The sequence below is a fragment of the Diplotaxodon limnothrissa genome, linkage group LG15 (assembly GCF_057381915.1).
Source record: "Diplotaxodon limnothrissa isolate DT_005_m linkage group LG15, D_limnothrissa_male_GT1.1, whole genome shotgun sequence".
Lineage (NCBI taxonomy): Eukaryota > Metazoa > Chordata > Actinopteri > Cichliformes > Cichlidae > Diplotaxodon > Diplotaxodon limnothrissa.
The window spans coordinates 38,250,705-38,263,155 of NC_140610.1; the positions used below are offsets into that span (position 1 = coordinate 38,250,705).

At 42.0% G+C, this 12,451-nt stretch overlaps 1 protein-coding gene across 1 annotated transcript; it reads right to left on the bottom strand.

Annotated features, from left to right (window-relative positions):
• Positions 1-6,811: 6,811 nt before the first annotated feature.
• Positions 6,812-10,533, bottom strand: b3gnt7 (UDP-GlcNAc:betaGal beta-1,3-N-acetylglucosaminyltransferase 7). The gene is made up of 4 exons (XM_085373544.1): positions 10,529-10,533; positions 10,239-10,335; positions 9,637-9,701; positions 6,812-8,033 (listed from the first exon to the last, which is right to left on the bottom strand). The coding sequence occupies exons 1-4, from the start codon at positions 10,531-10,533 to the stop codon at positions 6,812-6,814; spliced, it is 1,389 nt and encodes a 462-aa protein (XP_085229670.1).
• Between the last annotated feature and the right edge of the window lie 1,918 nt (positions 10,534-12,451).

Below are 12,451 nucleotides of genomic sequence, written 5' to 3' on the forward strand. Positions count from 1 at the left end.
TTGATTGAGCTTTATCCCAAGAAGCTATAGCCTACGCATGATGACACAGTGTCACTAGATTATCCTCTCAGCTCTTAAAAGTCATTCAGGCTCCAAAGCAAAGTTTGCTAATCGTCATGAAAGTTAAGCGTTAAAGATTTCATCTCATAAAAGCAGATTTGTTTAAACAGGATTTCTTTCATTAATAATACAACACAACAGAGCATACAAACTGAACACACTGGGGCCAAGTTACTTAATAAATGTTTGTCTCCTAATGACCTGCGAGTATGAACTCTGCTGCTTTAAGCACGGAGCAAGGGAATTAAAACGTGGATACCTGTCCCTCAGGATACAAAAACTCTTATTGTTATCTTTACACACTTGATACCTGTGAAAAATGTATCGAAAGACTTGAACTGTGACATTCTTTCAAATTAAATCAAATACACCTGTGGCTGTGGCAACCTCCCTTCTGAATCAGGGAGCAGCCAAAGGTAGCTCTAAAAGTCAATAAAATGCTTGTTGGGAACACCATCCATCCATCCATCCATCATCCGCTTTGTCCGGGGCCGGGTCGCGGGGGCAGCAGCCTAAGCAAAGAGGCCCAGACCTCCCTCTCCCCAGCCACCTCCTCCAGCTTATCCGGGGGAACACCAAGGCGTTCCCAGGCCAGCCGAGAGATATAATCTCTCCAGCGTGTCCTGGGTCTGCCCCGGGGCCTCCTCCCGGTGGGACATGCCTGGAACACCTCACCCAGGAGGCGCCCAGGGGGCATCCTTGTCAGATGCCCGAACCACCTCAGCTGGCTCCTTTCGATGTGGAGCAGCAGCTACTCTACTCTGAGCCCCTCCCGGATAGCCGAACTTCTCACCCTATCTCTAAGGGAGAGGCCAGCCACCCTTCGGAGGAAGCTCATTTCTGCCGCTTGTATCCGCGATCTCGTTCTTTCGGTCACTACCCACAGCTCGTGGCCATAGGTGAGGGTAGGGACGTAGATCGACCAGTAAATTGAGAGCTTCGCTTTTACACTCAGCTCCCTCTTCACCACGACGGACCGGTGCAGCGTCCGCATTACTGCAGCTGCAGCCCCAATCCGTCTGTCGATCTCCGGCTCCCTTCTCCCATCACTCGCGAACAAGACCCCGAGATACTTGAACTCCTCCACTTGGGGCAGGAACTCATCCCCGACCCGGAGTGGGCACTCCACCCTTTTCCGGCTGAGAACCATGGCCTCAGATTTGGAGGTGCTGATCCTCATTCCCGCTGCTTCACACTCGGCTGCGAACCGTTCCAGTGCGAGCTGGAGGCCCTCACCCGATGGAGCCAACAGAACCACATCATCTGCAAAAATCAGAGATGAGATTCTGAGGCCACCAAAGCGAAAGCCCTCCGCCACTTGGCTGCGCCTAGAAATCCTGTCCATAAAAATTATGAACAGAACCGGAGACAAAGGGCAGCCCTGGCGGAGCCCATCACCCACCGGGAACAAGTCCGACTTATTGCCGGCAATGCGAACCAAGCTCTTGCAACGGTTGTATAGGGATCGAATGGCCCGTAGCAATGGGCCAGACACCCCATATTCCCGCAACACCTCCCACAGGACACCCCGAGGGACACGGTCGAATGCCTTCTCCAAGTCCACAAAACACATGTAGACTGGTTGGGCAAACTCCCATGCACCCTCAAGTATCCTGGAGAGGATAAAGAGCTTTGTTGGGAACACTTGCGGTTTATTTTACCACATACAAAGTGGACAACAAGCACTATGGGAATAGCAGGCTCTGATATTAAAATAAAACACCATAAAAAGATTCCAAAGATTAGACAAGAAGGGGATTATTTTGTCTGAGGATCACGAGTGCTTTGAATACATGTTGAGATACTGCTGTACTAAATAAGTCAACCACATGGTGCCGCTAGAGGGCAAGCCGACTGAAACTGAGGCGCAAATAAGCCTGAGAGATTTGCACTCAGTACGAATCAACTCGTCTTAACACGCTTTACCACAGATGTAATGGATGTCTGATAGAAAGCAGTTCTTTATGCAGATTGCCAAAATCATAAAATACAGCAGCCAGCTTCGAAACTGACCCAGGGGTTAGGCACAAAAAGTGATTGCTTGTATTCAAACAGTGATACAGTTAGCCTATGTCAAACAAATCTCATGAATGATGTTAAACCACTTTGAGCAAACAACACAAACAGCATTCCTGTCACAAGCCAGAAGCTGCAGTCAGAGTTTAGCAAAGTGACTCCTGTGTATGCTTTATTTATCTAAAAGGCAAAAGGTGTGAGTGACATTAAAAATGTATTTTTGTTAAGGGCAGAAGAGGTTCTAACACATATAATATAATCGTTCTATTTTCTCTCTCCCCATCATCTTGTGTATCTTCAATGATCAATTATCACATAAAGGCAAAAATGCTAAAAAAAAAAAAGTCATCTTAAGAAGCAAAAAAGTTATGTAATCCAGGCAAGTAGGTGACAAAAACTATCAGCAAACAGCACTTCTATAAAGGACGGGCTGTTACTGTAACTCTGATCTCTGATTGTTCACATGTAAGAGGACTCGGTGCGACCTGACTCGGAGTTCCTGTGGCAGGCGTGTCTTTTGTCAGTGACACCAGCAGACAGGAGACAGCGCCATGCTGCCATCAGATGGCTCTCCCAGCTGAACAGGGATCTTTGTTCCTGTAGGTTCCTGGGCAGGAGGCACTGATGATGGCACCACTGAATACCTCCATTGAGAGGTTTGTTGTACCACCCCCAACCCCTCCCTGCCTTCAACACTGACAGAGGTCACGCTAGCGTTTCTCTGTGGCCTTGTGACGGTCGTCTGCAGTGACTGCCGTGCTTTCTTTTCTGTTTCAGGACTCTGTTGAAAGCTTATGTGGACAGACAAGAAGACACATAAATAAACACTGAGTGTTATCTCATCTGATAATCAGCTAATCTAAATAATCTCACTCTAGTTCTCTTCACTTATGTACAGCACTTACGTACAGCACAGATAATGATTGTAAAGATTGTGGGGGTTTTTGTATGCCACTTTATCCATCCAAAACACATATTTTTGAAAGAAAAGGTGCAAGCTTTATTAACTTTATTGTTTTTGTATAGTGTTTTTTGTCTTAATGTCTATAGTAGTTATCTCAAATATTAGGCCCAGGGACCAGAATCGGCCAGGCAAAGGCTTCAATCTGGCCCACCGGAAGGCTTTGGGAAATGTGAAGGAGTGAATAGAATTTGAACTTTAAATTACATTTTCATAAGTTGGACAGCTTTTTCTATTGACAAACACCTCCCCAACTGCCATTCATACTACACCAAAAAGTTAAGAAATACAGGAGGATTACAAGCCAAATCCTAGCCTACCCCAATCCTAACCCAGTATCAATAGTGTTCCACAGTACTACCCTACAAACATCTATGACTTTTTCACTACAATAGTATCATTTTTACATTTCCTGGATGCTTGTAATACTGAAAAAAAATGTGCTTGGTTTTTCATTTGTGGGTATTACGATGACTCTGTAAAGTTTTACTGCTGCTTTTACACACTGGGATCACCTCCGGTGTCATGTCTTACAGGAAAAATGTAAAAAGTCTCTGTAACAGGGTTTATAGGGCACTACTGTGGAACAATAATAGTGACACTGACTGATCAGCACCATGATATCTGTATCTGCTCTCATGCCTGAGTGCAAACAGTTTCTGTGTGTGCCAAGGATACATCAGTTTACATATCTGACTCACTGGTATGCTGGATAGCAGTTTCGATTAATAAACACTGGGATACTGTTACATAGCAGTGTGATTTTCTGCCTTGGGCCAGTGACAAACAAATATGCAGTTTATTTCCAACTTCTCAGCCTGTAGACGGCTCTTAATCTAAGTCTATGCAAAGACATTCCCATCTTTTGTTATGTCAGTGCTGCTGCTGTAAAGGTCTTTGAAGAAAATAGAGGGTTGGTGTGAAGGTTTGCATCCCTGTCCACCTCACCCATTGGCCACGCTGACATCAAAAGCTTCCTCCAATTAGTGTTAGCAAATATTCGGCTCCTGGTCTACAGGCTGGTTGGGAAACTGGCTGTGGACTGACCATACAGCACTAGTTTCCCACACAGTGATAACAGTCACCGTGGTGAGAAATTCACTTTAGATTAAAGTAAATGTCGGCCAGTAGTTGATAAGCCTGTGTTTTCTTTTCTTGTCACTTTGGTTGGGAAAATCTCGGAATGTGTGTTGGAAGTTCAGCAGAGCGTACTGGGTTTCATGAATGTTTACTTCCTTTAGCATTCCTCTCAGTGTAGAGGTTACAAAGGTAGTGAAGTAAGAACTGGTTGCTCTGCTGTGGCTGTTTTACTTGCTTGGGTGCTTGGGTTTGGGACGGCTTAACAGCTGAAAAATAGGAACACAATTAAGGCAGAGGAGATACCTTTGACTCTCACCATTTCCATTGTACATTGCAGTACAGTCACTATTTACTGACCTCTGTGTAAACTAGTTGTCACTCCCTGTTCGCTATATGCAGTGTGGAAAATTAAAACTCAGCTATTGCTCAGTCCTATTGTCAGCTCATACTCAATAAAACACACCGATAGAGCAAATTCACAATGGGGAGATTTCGGTTCCGATCCTTTGTGGGTTTGACTTCCGATCACTCTGTTTAACAAAGGGGAAAGAGATAAAACTTAAGCTATGGTTTTTGTGCCGGTGAGTGTGTCCTGGTGAAATACAATACAGAGAAGGCAAATTCCATTTCTGCATGGCTTCTGTTGTCCTGAAAGAGATTGTGGAAAACAAGGGGGTATTTGTTTCCTTTTGCGATGCCCTCGTTATCTTTTTGTGAGATAGGTTCACTGCGGTGTGACACGTGACAGAAAAAGTGGGAAATGCCACAAGTAGCCAGCGCATTTCTGAAGACAAATACAAAAGAGGAAAAAGGGGCACAAAGTTCAGTGAAAACCTGAAGTGTTTGTAGTTTTTTGAGATCCTTTCCACCTTCTGTCAAAGATAGATCCTTTGGGGGTTGCATCAGGAAAAGCATCCTGCGTAGGAATCTGCCAAATCAGATAGGCAGGGTGTTACCTGCAGTGGCACACCCGTGTCATCAAGGGAGCAGCTAAAAGTCGTTTTTTAACAGGCTATAATCCAACCTGCTGGATTATACAACACACATATTACGCTAGTAGAAATGGATTGGGATTCATGTAGGTTTTTTTAGTCTAACTTACTACTTCAAGAGCTTTGAGCTTTGGCACAGAATACTATATATTTTATGCCATTTTTAAGCACTTTATCTTTCACACATTTATTAATTTTTATTGAGCATATCTTTGGATCGGCCCTTAATCCCAACTTCCCTCCCAAGCGAGAATTCTCTACTGTAGGCACATTGAACGTCTATCTGTTAAAGTATACCACAATTCCTTGGTTTTTACTTCCACGTAGTTTCTTTGGGAAGATCAATCCACTGTTGTTGGATTTATCTTATTTTCAGACATTTGATGTAGATAAAGTCAAACACAGTGTCAATTGTCATGATATTTATTTACAGATGGCATTCTCTGTACATGACGATTTTTACGTATATTTACATTATGCAGACACAACCACCACCAACCACAATCAGTCATTTACATTCCTTTATCGTCCGTTGCCTTAAGTTAAAAGTAAAAGGCAAGCCCCCCCTTTTCTCGGGAGACGATTAAATTAACATGTCATAATGGTCGTACCAGCAAGAATTTAAGTTCACAGTGTCATTGTAAACCCCTCAACCAAATTCACGTCAAGTATATCAGCACATTCAAATCAAAAGAAAACATGTATGTAACAAGTCGTTTTCCCCCCCAGATAGTTAGCATATATGTAAAAGAACTCCAGATCAAGTCAGCGAGTGTAGGGAATTCAACAGTACAGACAGTATCAATCTTACTTTAGGAGCAGGTACTGCATAGGAAGGAATTGACATGATATAGTGACCAAACGTGATCAAAGACAAAAGAGTTTTTGTCCAAATCATTGAGGTAGAGAGAGTTGTTTGTTTCTCTGCATGACATCCTTGTCCACATGAATGCAATGTGCAACACTTTGAAGACTGCTAGCATAACTGCAGGCTGTACCCTGGCTGCTAGGGCGTCCCACTAATACTAGCTGCCTCTATATTTTTGATATTCACCCAAGAAAACATGATTTCCCACGATTAATCCAAAATAAGACATAATATATAAAATAAAAGGCATTTGGGATTTTGTTCACCACCACAATTAATTGTTTTCACATTAGTGGGTTCAGTGTGATTTGGTGATGTTGTGATTCATGACACAGAACCCAAGACTTGGGTTCTGTGTCGGGACAATTCTAGATCATGTCGGAAGGATAAAGAGGAATAAGTCTCTGTCATTATTTTTTTTTTAAAAAGACACAAGAGAATAAAATACCCACCAACTTAATGACAACTTAATCAACTTAGTATGCCCATTGATTTAGCAGCACAGTTTGGTTTTCTCTGAATCTGTGTGCCGACGGGGGTTGGTCCTTAAAAATGCCAACGTAAGCACACAATTCTAATTGAACTTAAAAAAATAATAAAAAATAAAATAAGCTCTGTATAATTTACTTTTGATAATCCTCTTCAAGAAATTGCACAACTGCTCACAAACAGAAAATTCAAATATTGTCCTGGTTTCACTCCACATACAGCTTCTGATAAACTATACCAGGAAGTTTGGCTCCTGCCTTACAGTGCGATGCACTTCCTCATAGCAGTCACCGAGGCAAGGCTGAGCTCGCTCGGTGCCGCTGTTCACCCGGTGTTCTCGCCAAGCTATAGGAGCTCCACCTTTTGTGAACAGACTAGTTCGCTGTTGACCAGATTCCACATGTGCTGGAGGTCCGACGGGAGCAGCTTGTGCACCACAATCATGTTCTTAAAAAAACAAGGTTCTCGGTTCAACTTGCTGTTCTTGTTTTTCACCAAGCCAAACGTCTTAAAGGCGTTGTGTTTGACAGGCGTGACCTGAAGTACCTCCAGGCACATGCCCAAGAAGACATCGTCGATGGGGTAAAGCTCCAGCGTGTCTGCGGCCCAGTGAAGCCTACTCACGAGACTTCCATCCATTAGAAAACCGCCTCCACCTGCGTATGGAGGGTAGTGCGTCTTGTTATACAAAGCCTGGGGGATGTGATATTTGTTGTCCTTTTTACGAATAGGCTTCGCTTTGAAAATCACATCCCCAACAAACAGGTTCTTTCTGTGTCTGCTGTTTTCCAGGTATTCAAAAATATTTTTCACGCTGACAAAGACGTCATCATCCCCCTTGAAGACATATTGCACGTTGTAGCAGTAAGTATGGAACCACTTGAGGAAATGGGTCTCCTTGAGAGTCAGGTTGAAGAAGCTATCTAAGAAGTCCCACTGAAGAATATCGTTGTAAATCTGGTCTTCATACTCCACAAGTTTCTGATGATTTGCCCTTTCTGCCTCATTGGAGGACTTACCAAGAAGAAAGAGGGTCTTTATCCTTTTGCCGTCCACCACCTGCTCTCTGCCCCATGTTTTTCGGATGACCTCCCTGCGGTCATACTGAGTGGCCACTGATTTAATCACCATCAGCAGATACACCTCCCCTGTGCACTTCTCAGGGTGGTTGAGGGTCATGGGGAAATATCTGCAATGCCGATAAAGCAAAAACTGCTTGAAACTGTCCTCGAGGTTCTTGAACCACTCGTGTTTAGAAAAGTTGACATTGGCGCTACAGTTGGAACTCTTTACATCCCAAGTTGTGGGCCTGCCGTCCTCAGGGATTCTGGGCTTCTCTGTGGTGGTTGGAGCTTTTGGCTTTGACTGGTAGCTGCCAGACTTCCAGAAACTTTTTATCTGCAGGTATGAGTCAGCTCCAGATCCTGCTTCCTGAGCAGCATCCAAACGAGCGTGCCTCTCCAGCTCGAAGCTGATGCTCCCTCTCTGGACGGCCAATGCAACCACGGCTAGGAGAAACATGACACTCACCCTCTTGTACACTCTCCAACGATCTCTGCTATTCTTCCTGGGGGAAGATAAAAATCATGGGATTCCAGTTAGACACGGCAACATTATACCTTGTAATAGAGGGAAAGTTGATTATATAAACATTGTTAGTGAAAGGCATATGTGTGCAGTGTATACAAAGATTACCTCCAGGTCTTTATATCAAACAATGAGAGCTTATTTATTTATTTTTGCAGAGATTTGTGTATTGCAAAGTGACAAATGTTCATTTAGGATTAATTATTTAAAGAAAATTTAAGAAAAAAACACATAAGGGCGAAAATCATCAAAACTATAACACAACACCCTCGGAGGGTACCTACATAACAAACATGTTGCTGTATAGACAGAGAAAAGACATACGGATTGTCAGCATACCCACACGTCTCCAGAGATTCATTTGTAGTTTTGTGTATGGCCTAAAATGTAGTTGGGAAAGTCCTATGACACCTGGACAATTTTCACTTGAAACGTCATTTATAGATTACACAACCTATAGAGCCTTCACTATTACCATGTTTCTAGAGAAAAAAAACGCCCACCATAGATATATAACTTTCTATAGAAGAATAGTCATGAAATACGACTTATTTAACCAGCATCTGTGCTGTCTGTGGATTTTAAAAACATGGATTGTACTTCAGATTTTCTTCTATGCCAGGCTATATGGCTCTTTATTGCATTCATGATCAATAAGACACTCCTCTGTTCCTGCATGGGCCCCTCTACTTCTGAAGATCACTATCTCCCCCCATCCCCATCCTCAAACAAAGTCCCTCCTGAAGCCACACAGTGGACATACAGCTACAAGTTACAGACAGGTGTATTTGTTCTCAACAACATCAGTAATAATAATAACAATAATAATGTGGTTAAGTCCTTAAAACTCTATAAGAGATCGATTCATTTTGCTTCTCACTAAATATTGTGGTTTTTCTTTGTTTGGTTATTTCAAAAGCTAATTCTCAACGTTCAATTGTTGCTTTCTCCTTGTCTTTTCCTTTTTCTTTCTTTTTTCTTTTTTACTTATCTGACAAGCCTACTTTCTAATAGACTTTAAAGATACAGAAAATCAGTTGAAATAAGTGAAAAAGAGGTTACGGTCAGATCAGACGAAAAAAAAAAAGAGGATAAACTATCCGTAATTAAATCTTTTAATAAAATACGCCACTTACATTTTTCCTTGTGCGTCAGATTCTTTGTGATGATGTGCCGGCGATGATCGATTAGTTTTGAGTGTTTTTGTTGTTGTTGTTTTTTTTAAAGGTAGAATGACTTTGCTTTATGTAATTTCCGCTTCTTGGAAAAAAGCTAAATATTCCTTTCCATCGAAACAGTCTTAAAGCATCAAGCGTCCCGTTTAAGAGAGAGTTTAAAGGTTTTCAGGGACTGTGGTGCGAATGTGCGCTGTATGGTCTGCGCCTCGGAGAGTGCGCTCAGGCGCAGAGATCCGCCTTTAAAAGCTCAGCCGCCGTTACGTAGCCTAGACTACACACACAACAGTTAATGAATGAACAGAGAGGGATGCATAGTGTCCACGACAGGCCAATTAATCATCAGCCGACTACCCTTAAACCTGCGACAAAGCAAATATTGAACTTCTTGTCATTTTATTTACTTACGTAGACGTATGTCGTCTGTATGAGGCGGATGAAGAGTGGAAAGGTGGCTTGTCCTGATCACATATCTGTGAGGGTATGGAGAGAAGGCAGAGGAGTTTTTCACCAATATTCAACAAAATTGTGGATTCCTGAGGAATGGAGAAGAAGCCTGTGGGCGACTTTCAAGAGCAAGGATCATGTACAGAGCTGTAGTCGACTACAGGGGGATGAAACTTATGATCCATGCCATCACGTTATGGGAAAGGGTTGCTAAAGCTAGGATAAGAAGAGAGGTGATCATCAGTGAGGAGCAATATGGCTATAAGCTGAGAAAGAGGTCCACAGATGCAATGTTGGCTTTGAGAATGTGGATGTAGAAGCATAAATAAGTCAAGAGGAGCTGCATGGTGTCTTTGTGGCGCTATGGAAAGCATGCGATAGGGAAATGTGGTATCTGGAGAAAGTCTGGAGAGGTAGATGTATGCACTGGAGAGAAGAGGAATGACATGGCGACAGAGAGATAGCAGCAAGACTAAAAGAGAGGGTAGCAATGCTATGATGAATGCTTTTGAGGAATCGTGTGAGGGTTTATATTGTCCCTTTCCTGATCACTCACAACTCACAACAGTAGAAACGAGTACATCAGAGGGACAGCTCAGGTTGAGAGGCTTGGAGACAAAATTAGGCTGGCGGTTGGACATGGATATGTTGAATATGGAGCTGTCAGGCAGGAAGAAAAGAGGAAGACCACAGAGACAGTTATGGAGGAGGAAGGAAGACCCATATCTTTTGTAACAAGAAAGATTTATCCAACTAAACTGTATATATAGTTTGGATTATTTATCTAAAGAAACATAAAGTGGTAGCTCGCGCTTTGCTCTCCTCTGCATTTTCATATTCCACTTGTTTGTACCTCATGCCCTATAAAGACCGCGGCGTGCTATAGCAACATAAGCCCTCTATACAGAATAGTAACCATTAACTTTGTCAGATAAATGCAGTAGATTGAAGTCAAGTACAATACATAAGTCCCATGAAATGTCACACAGCTGAAAGAAGAAAGAATTCCTTTGTTTTTTTAAGGCAGGTATTTGAATATAATTGTTGGAACCAGTGTTTTTGTTAACATCCGGTGTAAGTCCTGTAGAAATGTTTGCAAATAAGAATCAATCAGCGATATTACATTACAGGAAGTCTTCCTCATTTCTCCTCATTTTTACAGTCTTTTGAACAGCCAGAGAACTCAGTTGTTAAGGTCCAACCTCCACTTGCGTTAATCTAATGAAACTCCCAAGATATCAGTTATCAGACTATTATTAAGTAAATCTGACACTAAGCCCCATTAGTTTAGGTTCAGTGTGTTTTTTTTTTACTGATATTCTTGTTCTTTTCTATGGCTGTAGCCACTACAGAAGAAAAAAGCAAGTGATACACTCTGTCCTCAGTATTTTTGCATTGTGATGTGGCCGAAAGCAGCTGGTTATCCCAAATTATTTATTCTAAACTGTGAATTACTGTTAATAATTGATTAGATATCCCACACGTTTGAACTTTTACCTTTTAAGTAAGCGTTTCTTTACTTGCCGTATGATTAAATCTGATTTACTCTCCAAAAAAAACAACCCTCTCACTTCTTAGTGTACATCTCTTTTCTGTGGGATAGTGTGGATGGGATTTTTTTGTATAAGCAGAAAAGGCTTTTTTTTAAGCATTCCCACTTTAAAATCGATTATTTCAGGTGTATACTAAATCTTTGGCCTGTCACATTATTCTCTAGGAAGGGCAAAATAAATAACAGAGCAACAATGATTTGCTAAAGTATTGTAATATTGCTTTATGGTTGTCCACTGATGTCAGAGGAGGTGCTGGGGTCAATGAGGCAATGCAGAGCAAACTACACAGTTTTTTTTAATCAGGTCTGTGGCCATTGACAGCCATTGTATGACAAAGAATTCCTTTTTCTTTTGACATCGCATACAAGGGATGCCTTTGATCCATTCTCAAGGAAGGTTTGTTTTTTGGATAAAAGCATAACTTTAATGTGAGTCACAAATCTTACTTACTCTGAAACAAAGGGAAAAATCCCAAATCAATCATTACAATGGGTGAACGCAATATCACGATGGTGAGGGCATGTACGATACTGGGGTTTGTGCAATATAATTGATGTGTTTCCGTTATTGTTATCTATACTGTCCTCTGTGTCCACTCTCCTTGTCATTGTTTGTTCTAGTATAATGTGATCACTGTTTTTGTCCTTGTCACGTGACCTGTAAATAGTGTCTCTGTATGTTTTTACTAACTTGTGTTTAACACCAACCTGCCAGAGGGTCTGCAGATGGAAATTAGCCCAAGGCTATAATCTGGCATATTTACATTTGTTAAAATGTTCATTAATATGTATTGCCCCTCTTTCTAAAAAAATAAATAAATAAATGTTTAATCAATAGATTAAATTAAATTAAATTAAATAGTGGCTGAAACTCTTGCTTGCAGAGCTGCCTTAACCAAAGCTGCTCTTAACCCTCGCTGTGGCAAACCGTGTGTTTCCGCCTCCTCGTTTTCTGGAGAAAGAACAACAAAATGTCTGTCTGCGCTTCAAAACAGGAATTTTTTAATACGAGCACAGCTGCGATCCAAAACCTCTCCTTCCTCTGCTTTTCTCCCCATTTCCTGAATCCAACCAGTCATCCTTCTCGGGGCCATGTGCATCCTGTTGCCTGCTGGCTGTTTTTTTTCCGTTTTGATTTTTTTTTCAGCCCCCCCCCCCCCCCCTATCTTATGTGGATTTAGTCTGTAGCAGTTCTGCAGACGAGTGAGTTGGATATGGACATCA